Source organism: Lepidochelys kempii, chromosome 4 (genome assembly GCF_965140285.1).
Source record: "Lepidochelys kempii isolate rLepKem1 chromosome 4, rLepKem1.hap1, whole genome shotgun sequence".
Lineage (NCBI taxonomy): Eukaryota > Metazoa > Chordata > Testudines > Cheloniidae > Lepidochelys > Lepidochelys kempii.
In genome coordinates, this window is record NC_136383.1 from 43,966,460 (window position 1) to 43,981,065 (window position 14,606).

General features: G+C 40.5%; 1 protein-coding gene across 4 annotated transcripts in view; it reads right to left on the reverse strand.

Annotated features, from left to right (window-relative positions):
- SCLT1 (sodium channel and clathrin linker 1) overlaps nucleotides 1-14,606 on the reverse strand; it is a 137,167-nt gene that overhangs the window by 49,188 nt on the left and 73,373 nt on the right. For all 4 annotated transcript variants that reach the window (XM_073341115.2, XM_073341118.2, XM_073341116.2 and 1 more), the window contains 2 exons: nucleotides 12,063-12,255; nucleotides 4,614-4,810 (listed from right to left, as the gene is read on the reverse strand). In XM_073341115.2, coding sequence (XP_073197216.1) covers nucleotides 4,614-4,810; nucleotides 12,063-12,255 — 390 coding nt within the window. The remainder of the gene's footprint in view (nucleotides 1-4,613; nucleotides 4,811-12,062; nucleotides 12,256-14,606) is intronic.

The window sequence follows — 14,606 nt, forward strand, 5'->3', positions numbered from 1 at the left end:
AATTCAAGTCAACAGTGGTTTAAACAGTAGAAGACCCAAGATGATCAGCCACACTCAGGGAAGATAATGATTAACGTTAGGTGGTGAACATGTTCTATTAAAACTTTGCCCACCCTTTAAGCAGGATGCTTTTGAAAAATTCAAATTTCACTAAAGTTTAAAGTCACAGTAAGCTATTTTCAAAACACACATCCTAGATGTGTAAAGAGACAATGTCATCTAAGAGGAAAAAAAAACAATCGCACTGCTATTTAAAATATTTTACCCACTAAGACTATTATAATAAAGATAAGGGAGAAAAATCTAACCCACTCTGTAGGGTGTAAATAACTACTCAGGTGCAGGACAGTGGAGAATCAGGGCTAAAATATAGTTAAATATCTTTTCAGTTTCTATTGTCTATGATACTATTGGTCGTTCACTACATCGCTAAAACCCTGAAACACAGTCAATACTAATGATTAAGTACATTTTTAGTGTGTCTTGTTCCATCCTCTCATTAGCCTATTTATATCTCTTCTCATCAAAACCAGGCACAAATCTTTTTCTATCCATCATCCTCTCCCTCCCGCTTATCAACAATTCTCCTCCCACAGATACATTGCTTTTCCTCCTTAATGTACAATATTTGGCCATTTAACCCTTCCCCTTCTGCTGTCTTCCTTCCTCATCCATGACATGCTCTGATCCTCACTCGCCCTTCGACTGCTTATTGGCCAGTCTCCAAAGCCTTCTCTATTCCCAGCTGCTATCTCAGATACAATTCCTGCTAAGTACAGCAGGAAAAAGTTAACTTAGCTCCTGTTAAACAGAAATAGCTTTGGAACAGAGTTATGCTGCCAAACATTGTCAGTGTTAATGCGGGTCAGAGATGGCTTTCCTGTACTTTACACAAACTAATGGCATTTACAAGACAAGTTTGCTTTCTTCTCTAGAAAGAGAAACAAACAGTATGTGTGTTAGCAGCAATGTACAGTTATTGTAGGACACAAACTTCAGAGGTTATTTTCCCTGTTCCAGTTGGAGACCTGGGCTCAGCTCCAACTCAGACTAAGAGCATTCTGTTTCTGACAGCTGAAAAGGTTGAATGAGATTTACAAATAAAAGTTATGCTTCAAAAAATTCACCAGTTATCTACTACAAAGAGAACATCAGGAGCATTATGGTTCATTTTAGGACATGTAATCTGTTAAAAATAATTATATGTGACAAGTCTATCGATTAATCCGAGGTTTAAAAAACCAAGCTTGTGAACTTTTAATATTTCCTTTTTAACAACCTCTTAAATGAAAATGTTTTACATTTCACAATACCTGTAAGAGCAAAAATCTTTCCTTTTTTTAAACTTACATTTGAAATTTGTTTATCATCTTCCTGATAAGGAATCACATTAGCATGTGCGTATACTTGAGTACATCTTGCATTTTGGAAAATGAATATAGCTATAAAAATGACATTTTAACTTTCTCACATTAGTGTACATGCATACAAACTAATTCTTTTTGTGATGTGAAAAATGAATGCACTTTATCCACATTGAAAACACTGCCTAGTATATTTTGTTTTATGTCTGTGTTATTAGGATTGACTGCATGCACTAATACACAATAACTAAAGAGCACTATTCAAACAGTCTCTACTTGTCTACCTACAGTCTCTACGTGTCTATGGACTTTAAATCTAAAAAAACATGCCACGTGTCCCTGGGGATGAAAACACCACAAGCTGAAGAATCAGATCAGGATAAATGGAGACAGTCTGATATGTTTGTCTGCTGAACTGATCAATTCACTTGTCATTTTTATTTAAATTAACATACGTAGGCACTCGAGTGTGAGGTGAAGATCTTAGGAGTTCAAGCTGTATCTGAAACTCAAATACAATCCTTTGTAGGTACCCTGATGTTGCCTGTAGCCATCAGGCTGCGCTAGTAAAGATGGGGAAACAGCCTCATTTGGGAAAGAGGATGAAATCACTCCCAGAACCACTGGATCTGGTTTAGCTTTATCTTCCATATACTCCAAAGGGGCTGGCTGATCTTGGCAAGGACATGGTAAGTAAGGTTCATGGTCTGATTCTGGGTGCCTAGTATAAGGATCCTAAGGGATCCAATACTGCCTGTATGAGGAGGACCTCTTGAGAGGGTATCACCAGTCTCTTGGAAAGTTATATCTGGTCAGAGAATGGAACTCTGATCTCTTAGGGCTTCTGTCTGGGCCTCTTTCTCTATGGGAGGGTAGAAGCTCTTTTGGAGAGACTGACTCACTGAATGAAAAAACTGGAACCCGAACTACTGGCGAACCGGTAGGGTACTGAGGCTTGCAGGTGGGAGACGAGAGCAACTCCATGTCCTCCAGAGTAACTATGTCTTTGAATAAAGACAGACGAGAGGAAGGGGAAGGAGGATAGAGAAGAGTAAAAATGTCATCTGGGGAGATGTAGTTCTCAGACTGCCCCAGGGTATGGCGTAGGTCAATTGGTAGAGCTGTTGGAACTGGTGCTTCCCTAGCCACAGTGGAAGCCTGATCTGTCTGCGGCCATGACGATATTAGCCCAAAGTGTAATCTCTACATCAAAGGGAGTGGCAGTGGATGTATGTCTTTCAGTTTGCATGTCAGAACCGGTACCAGAGCTGACAGATCCATGCTCCTTTGTACCACTTTTTCCTGTTGAGGTGGTTTACTTGGGCTTAAATCTTTAGGATCCATGCACAAGGATTCTTCCGACTTTGAAGAAGTCAGGGAGAATCTCTTTTCTTTGGGGCAGCTTTGGAAAAAAAAGAGGGTTTGTCTCTATGTTTGTGAGAGTGCCCTTTACTCTCATGAGAAATCATCTCCTTAGGTTTGGAAGTCTTAGTCTTGACTCCTGAGCTCATACTTGGAGGGGCACTCCCTGGCCCAGGTCTGATTGGGGTCTCATGGCCTCCTCCTCCAGATATTTTATGTCTTAGCTCTCAACCCTCAAGTTCTTGGAAGGAAGTGGTGGCAAATACTACACTTAGCTGAGATGTGAGCCTGGGGTAGACAATAAAGGCAGCACTGGTGTTTCTCATTCATTGAAAAGGAGAGGGGGCAGGAAGTGCAATGCTTGTATCCCAGGACTCTAGGCATAAGCCTATCCTCCCAGGAAAAATAATGAACTATGCCAGGACTTAAGACTAAAAGAGTAAAAATATAAAATAAACTATTTACAATATATTTACAGACTAAAACAGTCGAAGGAAGAAGCTGTGGACACAGAATATTCTGACTCCGACCATGAAGCAGTAGAAGGAACTGGAAAGGTGCCAGTGTGCACTTTCCGTCATTCTCTCAGTTCAGAGCACAAGAAGAACAACTACGTATGTGCAGACCAATGGATACTGCTTGCTAAATATCTCTGAACTCAGGAGCATGGTACGCACACATGCCCGCATTTGGAATACACATAGGGACCATCACTCAAAGAACTATTTAATATATATACCGATGAGAAGAAATAGAACAGCAGAGCTGCTATTTGCACAACTTCAAAAACCACTATATACAGGAGATATGTCGTTTTCTTCTCATGCTACATTTGGTTGCTAGGTTTAGCAGAACCCTGCCAATAAGGAGAAGCAGTCTGTGGACTAAAGGGAGGCCAAGGAAAGGGGGCCTGGAAGAGAACGAGTGCCCTGGGACATTAACGCACTCTTGCTTTGAGGTGTGCGCCAATGAGCCTTTCAGCCCAACTCACGTGGCGCTGAGGCAAAGAAGAACATCTGGAGGAAATGAAGCCTAAATGGAGACTCATCCCTGACACCCAATTCCAAGAGCACTGGACTAACAGAGCTTTCCCCAGAAGAGTGTGCACACAGCATATGTCTACATTGCAATTAAATACCTGTGGCTGACCCAGGCTTTTGGGGCTCAGGCTAAGAGGCCCTTTAATTAGGCAAGCCCACTTGCCTACCCCACAATTAAGCAGCCCTTTAGCTTGAGCCTTGTGAGCTCAAGCCAGCTTACATGGGCCAGCTGCAGGTGTTTAACTGCAGTGTAGACAGACACACCTTAGAGGTATGACCATACACTCCAGTGATGGTATTAAAGATCCTGCATAAGCCAAAGATGGTGGAGAAGGACCCAGAGACTGGCTATGGCCAAAGAGACTCCAGGACCCTGGTCCAGCGAAAAACAAAGAGTGTAATAATGAAAACTAGGCAACACCAACTGGGATACTGTTTAACATAAAAGTTGCTCTAAATATGGAGCAAGGTCCCTAATAACAAAATCTAGCCAAGAAAGAAAGGAACTGAGATGACAAAGGTCATATGGCTCTTTTATAACCTCATCTCAGAGCATCTGGTGTCATAAGAGAGACTCATGCAGCTCCAACAGGCCATGTTTTCAGAATGTTCCTGAAATTCCATGATTCATCCCACAACTGTGAATATACAGAGGGTACCTTGAAGAACTGTAAATATAGGTGTTTTCATAAGCCAAAGTTAAGTTTTCTAAAATGAGTGAAGTTTACTTAAAAAACAGTATTAAAATAAAGTGACATATTGGAACTACTTTTTTTGCCATTACAAAAGGTCAAAAACACACACAGTATTGTCTGTTTGGCAACGTATAAAGACTGATTGCACTTACTTCAGATTATTGATCCTGGTTTCTGTAGTTTCTGTAAGCTTCTTTGTTTCTTCCTTCCACCGGTTTGTTGCTTTTTGCTGAGCCACCAACAAACGTCTCAGTTCAACAGTGGAATTTCGATTAGTGACTTCCATCTCTTTCAGTCGAACCTCAAACCCATGCTCCTTCACTGAATGCTCATGTTCCATTGTGCTTATCTACAGTAAAAACAAAAACAAAAAACAAACACCACAATAGGCCACAATCAGACAATAGAAGTTTGCAACTTTAATCCAAGAATAAAAACCCCCAAAACATTCACGTTAAATGTGCATACAGAAATATGCTCATAAAATCCATTTAAAATCTAGGACAAATGTCGATAAACGTAGTGAAGATTCTGATTACTATTGTTTTTATAAATTGAATATATGCTTTATCCTTCTTCCCTGAATTCTGTAAACTACTTGTATTCTAAGAAGTTGAGCTCTCTGGGGAAGGGCTTACATCTTGTATGTTTGGAAAGCACCTATCACATTGTGAGAACTTCTAAAATTCAAGAACTACTAACATTCAAATACTAAGTAACTGTGCAGGCTCAGTTGTGTGCTTAACTGAGACCTTGTTTAGGTGTACAATTGTACACACAGAGTGCCAGGTCCTTACACAAGCAAATACAGCAACAAAGGTTAGATAACCAATTATGTTGAATATACATTTAGCCTATTGATACATCGGATTTCAGATGAACAAGAAAGCCATCTTGCTGGCTTTGAGGAGTCCATAGTCTGAATGTACAACCTGGAGTATAGTGAAAATCCTGTAAACTGACTTTGAAAAGCCTGGTGGACATAAGTATTGGTTAACTCAAAGTTTTAATTTGACGGGTTAGTGTGTAAACAATCACTCTCTCCACACATCCTTCCCCAACTCATGTTTTTCAGTTGTTTCTGTTAGTATCTTTGATCTTAAATGACACTTGTTGAAAATGCGGCAGAGTCTCCTCTGGCACCTTATAGACTAACAGACGTATTGGAGCATAAGCTTTCGTGGGTGAATACCCACTTCGTCAGATGCATGTAGTGGAAATTTCCAGAGGCAGGTATAAATATGCAAGCAAGAATCAGCCTAGGAATAACAAGGTTAGTTCAATCAGGAAGGATGAGGCCCTCTTCTAGCAGTTGAGGTGTGAATACCAAGGGAGGAGAAACTGCTTTTGTATGTGGCTAGCCATTCACAGTCTTTGTTTAATCCTGAGCTGATGGTGTCAAATTTGCAAATGAACTGAAGCTCAGCAGTTTCTCTTTAAAGTCTGGTCCTGAAGTTGTTTTGCTGCAGGATGGCTACCCTTAAATCTGCTATTGTGTGTCTAGAGAGGTTGAAGTGTTCTCCTACAGGTTTCTGTATATTGCCATTCCTAATATCGGATTTGTGTCCATTTATCCTTTTACGTAGGGACTGTCCAGTTTGGCCGATGCACATAGCAGAGGGGCATTGCTGGCACATGATGGCGTATATTACATTGATGGATGTGCAGGTGAATGAACTGGTGATGGTGTGGCTGATCTGGTTAGGTCCTGGGATGGAGTCACTGGTGTAGATATGTGGGCAGAGTTGGCATCAAGGTTTGTTGCATGGATTGGTTCCTGAGTTAGAGTTACTATGGTGCGGTGTGTAGTTGTTAGTGAGATTATGCTTCAGGTTGGAAGGTTGTCTGTGGGCGAGGACTGGCCTGCCTTCCAAGGCCAGTGAAATTGAGGGATCGTTGTCCAGGATGGGTTGTAGATCACTGATGATACGCTGGAGAGGTTTTAGCAGAGGACTGTATGTGATGGCCAGTGGAGTTCTGGTTTCTTTCTTGGGCTTGTCTTGCAGCAGGTGGCTTCTAGGTACATGTCTGGCTCTGTTGATCCATTTCTTTATTTTCTTGTGTGGGTACTGTAGGTTTGAGAATGCTTGGTGAAGATCTTGTAGTGTTGGCCTCTGTCTGAGGAGTTGGAGCAAATGCGGTTGTACCTCAGCACTTGGCTGTAGACAATGGCTCGTGTGGTGTGTCCGGGATGGAAGCTGGAGACATGAAGGTAGGAATAGCAGTCAGTGGGTTTTCGGTATACGGTGGTGTTAACGTGACCATCACTTACGTGCACCGTGGTGTCAAGGAAGTGGACCTCCCGTTTAGATTGGTCGAGGCTGAGGTTGATCGTCGGGTGGAAGCTATTGAAATCGTGGTGGAATTCTTCCAGGGTTTCCTTCCTATGGGTCCAGATGATGAAGATGTCATCCCCGGTCGGGGCTCTAAGGGTATGTTGATTTGTTCCTGTGTTAGTGTAGGGAGTGTCCAGAGTAGATGGTGCAGTTTCTTAGTGTATTCCTCAATGGGATCTGAGGAAAGTGGCCTGTGGAATTTGGTATTGGAGAGCTGTCTGGCAGCCTCCTTTCGGTAGTCAGATCTTCATGATGACAACAGCACCCCTTTTATCAGCCTCTTTGATCATGTCAGCGTTGTTTCTGAGGCTGTGGATGGCATTGCATTCTGAACGACTTAGGTTATGAGGCAAGCGATGTTGTTTTTCCACAATTTCTGCCTGTGCATGTCGGCGGAAGCATCCTACGTATAGGTCCAGACTGTCATTTCGACCCTCAAGAGGAGTCCATGTCAAGTTCTTCTTCTTGTGTTGTTGGTGGGAGGGTATCTGTGTATCAGTGTGCTGTTCAGTGTTATCTTGAAAGTATTCTTTGAGTCGGAGACGGTGAAAGTAGGCTTCCAGATCACCGCACAACTGTATCATGTTTGTGGGGGTGGCGGGGCAGAAGGAGAGTCTCTGAGATAGGACAGACTCTTCTGCCGGGCTGAGTGTGTAGCTGGATAGATTGATGATATTGCTGGGTGAGTTAGGGGTACCACTGTGAGTTAGGGGTACCCATGTGGCAGGTAGGATTTTAGACTGCTTACAGTCCTTTTTCCTTTGTAGAGGATGTACACGTGCAATCCTACAAATTGACAGCTTTAGAAACAATTTTTTCTAAATTTACCTATATCAAAAAACTCCAAATGAGTATTTTTATATATAAAAATAAATAATGGGTCAATGGGATGACGTGTCTCATTTCTGCAGAATTGCCTATAAATATTTGTATTTAAATTTACATACAACATTAAATAAGAATTCTAAATCATTACATCACATTTCTTTCGTAAGAATGGCATGGCCTAAATAGATCAAATTTTCAAAGTTATTATTGCAACATTAGATTTTGAAGATTCATTCCCCCCCATAACTATCCTATTTGAATACACAAGATATAAATAGGAATATATTACCTGAAAAAGCAATGTAAACTCATTTATTTTGCTTATTGCACGAATATAAAGGAGCACCTCATCTACTTTGGCATTTTATAATTCTAGAATTCTTACAGATAATAGAAAAACCTTAGTTTCATACTATTAAAATAAATTGTAACAAAAACAAGCTCAGGCTTTGAGTTATTTAAAAAAACAAAACTCACTTCCATTTGTGCCCCCAAACAAATCCACTGGCACATGAATTCTAAAACTGTAATGTAACGTTCATTCATTTTTTATAGGTGTAAGTTATATGTGACATTAAAGAGAATCTTTTCTATTCCAGTAGTGACTATTGATTTTTTTTTCTTTTCTGTAGTTAGAAGTAACATTGAAACTTAACATAAAATAAAGATTAAGGGGGAAAACTTCTTGAGTTTTGTTACTTTATGAGTAAATAGTCGTCCGCCTACACCCCACACCGTCTTTCACACAGAAACAAAGGATAGAAATATTTTTTAAAACCTAGAAAATATGATTATGAAACCATGAAAATTGGCATAAGGCTGATAAAGTACATGAAACTGCTTTTAACTTTTGTTGTTAAACTATTTTGATTTGATGGTATACCTTTAAAGTTTATGTATTCCATTAAAAGTTTTTTAAATCAGTTTCTTTTCTCTAAGTGTGTTGATGCAACATTGTAAGTCTCAAAAAAACCAAAAACCTGGTAACATTTGTCTGTACATTCTAAAAAATTAAGCACTGTGGTATCTTAGCACCATTTATTCACATAAATAAAACAACCCCCTAACACAAAGAAATGATAAGATTTAGTTAAGTCAGTAAAATATTTCCATCCTGCAAACTCAAGATTTATATTTTTAAAATGTAAAGTAATGAAAAGTGTGCATAAATCCTCTTCCCCTTTCAGCAAACACACAAGTGAAGTATATACAAGGCAGGTTCATTTGGTTTATTGTAACCATATGATTGAGATTTTACCTCTGGTCAATCAATATACCTTTAACCACTCAGTTTATGACAAGGAGCTTTAAATGCACCAATGAACATAGAATCATAGAATCATAGAATATCAGGGTTGGAAGGGACCCCAGAAGGTCATCTAGTCCAACCCCCTGCTCAAAGCAGGACCAATTCCCAGTTAAATCATCCCAGCCAGGGCTTTGTCAAGCCTGACCTTAAAAACCTCTAAGGAAGGAGATTCTACCACCTCCCTAGGTAACGCATTCCAGTGTTTCACCACCCTCTTAGTGAAAAAGTTTTTCCTAATATCCAATCTAAACCTCCCCCACTGCAACTTGAGACCATTACTCCTTGTTCTGTCATCTGCTACCATTGAGAACAGTCTAGAGCCATCCTCTTTGGAACCCCCTTTCAGGTAGTTGAAAGCAGCTATCAAATCCCCCCTCATTCTTCTCTTCTGCAGGCTAAACAATCCCAGCTCCCTCAGCCTCTCCTCATAACTCATGTGTTCCAGTCCCCTAATCATTTTTGTTGCCCTTCGCTGGACTCTCTCCAATTTATCCACATCCTTCTTGAAGTGTGGGGCCCAAAACTGGACACAGTACTCCAGATGAGGCCTCACCAATGTCGAATAGAGGGGAACGATCACGTCCCTCGATCTGCTCGCTATGCCCCTACTTATACATCCCAAAATGCCATTGGCCTTCTTGGCAACAAGGGCACACTGCTGACTCATATCCAGCTTCTCGTCCACTGTCACCCCTAGGTCCTTTTCTGCAGAACTGCTGCCTAGCCATTCGGTCCCTAGTCTGTAGCTGTGCATTGGGTTCTTCCGTCCTAAGTGCAGGACCCTGCACTTATCCTTATTGAACCTCATCAGATTCCTTTTGGCCCAATCTTCCAATTGGTCTAGGTCCTTCTGTATCCTATCCCTCCCCTCCAGCGTATCTACCACTCCTCCCAGTTTAGTATCATCCGCAAATTTGCTGAGAGTGCAATCCACACCATCCTCCAGATCATTTATGAAGATATTGAATAAAACCGGCCCCAGGGGCACTCCACTTGATACCGGCTGCCAACTAGACATGGAGCCATTGATCACTACCCGTTGAGCCCGACAATTTAGCCAGCTTTCTACCCACCTTATGGTGCATTCATCCAGCCCGTACTTCCTTAACTTGCTGACAAGAATACTATGGGAGACCGTGTCAAAAGCTTTGCTAAAGTCAAGAAACAATACATCCATTGCTTTCCCTTCATCCACAGAACCAGTAATCTCATCATAAAAGGCGATTAGATTAGTCAGGCATGACCTTCCCTTGGTGAATCCATGCTGGCTGTTCCTGATCACTTTCCTCTCATGCAAGTGCTTCAGGATTGATTCTTTGAGGACCTGCTCCATGATTTTTCCAGGGACTGAGGTGAGGCTGACTGGCCTGTAGTTCCCAGGATCTTCCTTCTTCCCTTTTTTAAAGATTGGCACTACATTAGCCTTTTTCCAGTCATCCGGGACTTCCCCGGTTCGCCACGAGTTTTCAAAGATAATGGCCAGTGGCTCTGCAATCACAGCCGCCAATTCCTTCAGCACTCTCGGATGCAACTCGTCCGGCCCCATGGACTTGTGCACGTCCAGCTTTTCTAAATAGTCCCTAACTGCCTCTATCTCCACAGAGGGCTGGCCATCTCTTCCGCATTTTGTGATGCCCAGCGCAGCAGTCTGGGAGCTGACCTTGTTAGTGAAAACAGAGGCAAAAAAAGCATTGAGTACATTAGCTTTTTCCACATCCTCTGTCACTAGGTTGCCTCCCTCATTCAGTAAGGGGCCCACACATTCCTTGGCTTTCTTCTTGTTGCCAACATACCTGAAGAAACCCTTCTTGTTACTCTTGACATCTCTGGCTAGCTGCAGCTCCAGGTGCGATTTGGCCCTCCTGATAACATTCCTACATGCCCGAGCAATATTTTTATACTCTTCCCTGGTCATATGTCCAACCTTCCACTTCTTGTAAGCTTCTTTTTTATGTTTAAGATCCGCTAGGATTTCACCATTAAGCCAAGTTGGTCGCCTGCCATATTTACTATTCTTTCGACTCATCGGGATGGTTTGTCCCTGTAACCTCAACAGGGATTCCTTGAAATACAGCCAGCTCTCCTGGAATGCTTTCTTAATTTACCATGTAACACAAAATTTTAAAGTTCTCCGTATTATGTGGAAAATTAGACTCAGCCACTTGTTCTTGAAAAATGTAATGATACATACCTGAGTATGTTATGCTGATCACATATCAATTGCCAAGGAAACAAAGGAAAAAACGTAAGTCAAGTTGAGCAGTTTTCCTCTGATTTCCATCCAATTAGCCAGCCATGTAATACTATTTGGTGAATTTTGTAAATAGAGTGTACAATAATTTTATTTTTTATTGCCAGCAAATTGACCTCTCTCTTAAATGTTTTAAATTCTCCAAGGTTAAATACTTTTTCCTGGATCTCTTGTTGAATATCAAGGACAGTGCTCTGAAGATGGTGACTTTTGGACTATAAGTGACTTCATTATCATAGCTGTTAAAAATAAAGTAGTCTTCACTACAATACTAGCTCTATGGGCTCTCCATATGCCAACTCCCTAATTCCCAAATGTCCATTGCAAACAGACAAGTTTTTCCTCTTGTCTTTATATTCACAAACATTGAATTTTATATTTTTGCCTCTAGCCATATCCATCTTATTCATCCCCGCTTCCCCATAGACCTATACCTCCCATCTTCAGTTGTTAAGACCGCAGAGTCAAGTCCCAGTTTGACAGAATTCCTCAGGTCATGTCAGACTGGGATACTTCAGTGGGGAACCACAGAAGGTTCACGAGGGAAGGCTGAAGATAAGAACTGGTAGCTGTGTTCTCTGAAACATTTTCACCTGCAAATCTCCCAACTCTCCAAGCTTGTTCCAACCATGTTGCAGTCCTTATAACTAACATGAGAAGGGGAAAAGGAAGAAACTGGCATGTGAAGATGCCTCAGAGCACACTGGAAAACACAGTGGTTAATGTTAATCTTGCTGTTTCGGAGATCTGGGATCAAATCACTGCTACAAGCAGATATAACTCCACTGGAGCCCAGTTTGCCATCAGTAGTGAGTTTGGCTCCAGTTAAAGTTAGATAACCAGAAATGTTTTATTATTTAGTCTGTTTTGCTAGTACCTTTAATTTAGCTTTTTGTTGTGCCTCCATGACCAGTTTCCTCAAGTCCTCTCCTTCTTTACGCAGCTGTTCATTTTCTTGATGAAGTTTTAGTCTTTGTTCACTAATAGAGCCAGAGTTTTCTCTTTCAGAATCCAGAATGCTTTGCAGCTTGCAAACCATTTCCTGGCAACGAGATATCTCTTCCTCGGAGCTGAAAAGGGAAAACAAATCTCACTAGACTATCAACTCAGGAGTTAAGTCAAGTTCAGTCTACGCTTTTCTAAGTTTCCCTATCATTTGTGTGTGCATTTTAATTAGAATCTTTAATTATATTTTGTATTTTGAAGGCCAAATACTTATTTTTAAAATTCATAATGCTTGTCAACATCAATGTATTTGTGGATGGGTGAACATGTGAATTCTTTTTAATGCTTCATATTTAAAAGTACAAATATTTTTGAAATTAATTTTTATTCCACTGGGTGTGTGATGTCTATGTCTAAGAGGAACAAACAGCCACAAAAAAATTCACAAAAATATTTAATTCAATTTTAAAATTTCCTTTTTGTCAGCCTCAGAGAGGCCAAGCATTGAATGACCATGGAAAATTAACTATACAAAATCTTCATATGATAAATTAACTACATTAATTAAAAAGGATGGTTGCGTTTGAGATATAGGAGGTTGGACTTCACAAGGGAACAGGATAGCCAGAGTTGAGGCCAAAGTTCAGGAAACCTGCATTAAGCCCTTGGAGAAGGGGACTGTCTTCTGTTATGTTTGTACTGCACCAAGCATAAGTTTCTAGCCACTATGAGAATACAAAAAATTACTAATACATAAGTAAATAATTAATTGAACTCAAATTTGGACTCTGGATTATCGTAGGGCAAATGTTTTTGGCTGAATAGTTCATTTGCTGAAAAATTTATCTTCAGCTCGACCAAAACCGATTGTTGATTTGACATGAAATTGTTGAATAGTTTCAAGGGGACTTAGATGCCACTTGACTTCAGTGGTGCTCCCTTATACTCTATACTGTTGTGGGGGCAGCACTTACCTGGGATATGGGAGAGCAGGTGGGCTTCAAGTCCCCACTCTGCCTGATTTGGAACAAGGATTTAAACTTGGGCCTCCCACATCCAAGACGAGTGCCTTAATCACTTGGATATACAGTCTCCCTCTGGCTCAATTAATATTATTTATTGAAAGCAGAACAGCTTCAACAGGAGAGACAGAGAGAGATCAACCCAGAATTCCCTCTAGCCTAGTCGTTAGGGCACTGACCTACAAAATGGGAGTCGCAAGTTCAAATCCCTGCTCCCTAGCAGGTACAGCAGGAAATTGAACCTGGGTTTCCCACATTCCAGGTGAGTGCTCTAACCATGGGACAACAGGTTATAAGTAGACTTGGAAGGGTGAGATTTTAATTAGTAAACATCCATTTCACTGTACATACACAAACCAACTAAAAAAAAAAATAAAACTTTATAGAGAGGCAAAGTGAGAAAAATGTTGCTTGAGAAATTAGAGTTTGATTTGAGGATATTTACTTTGTGTATTTTGACATGTGATGTCGACCATTTGTGTTTTAATAGTTACAAAGCTTTACTTTATGAATCTCAATGTCTACTGTCATTAAATAATTGTCTGACCCCTTCTAACTTCCCATAACTGTCAAATATTAAATAAAAATAAAAAATGCTTAAAATATATGATTTTGTGCAAATGTAAATTGATACAAATTAGAAAAAATGCTTAACAGTAAACATCAATATCAGTCAATGTTATAAATAAAAATCAAAATCAAGTTTTGCCAACCCTTACTATAAGGGGAAGGGCTATATTGTGACCTCCCGGGGTTTTGTGAATGGTATTTCCAACTTATCTTTGCAAAAAAAAAAAATACTTGAAATAAAAAAAAAACAAATTTTCCCCCTTGGTTTTTTGTTTTGGGTCCATCCAAAACTCCACCCACCCCTAATTCGGCCAGCAAACTGAAAAAGTGACTATTCACAAGGCTCTACTCTGGATAATTTCCTCTCATTTACTCTATTTCTGTTAGTCCCACCTACATCTTGCCCCCACCTCATACCTCTAACTGCACCAATCTCATTATTCTCACACATTTTGCCTGCTATCTACTTGCTCCTCACTCTCCTCTCTTCCCTATTTCTACCTTCCTCCCCATCAGCTTCCTGTTCCTTTTCCCCACTCTCCTCTAACTCCCAGAATCCCTTTCCACCATTCATTGACTCTTCTTCAACTTCAGATACTCCCACCTTCCACAACACACACAAGCAAGCAAAGCAAAGCAAAGCAAGATATATTGTATTCCTTTCCTCCACCCTTCAAACTCTATCTGTTTAGATTATAAACTTTTTAGGGGAAGGATTGTGGAGACTTACATTTGTCCAGTACCTAGCACATTTTGGATGCTACCACAGTAATAGTATGGGCGTCCTGTGCAGTGGTTTGGGGAGGACAAAACCACAGACGGTATTATATAGACCAATTAGAACCCTAGTGTATGCTGACTCTAAAAAATAGGAATTCTTCTGA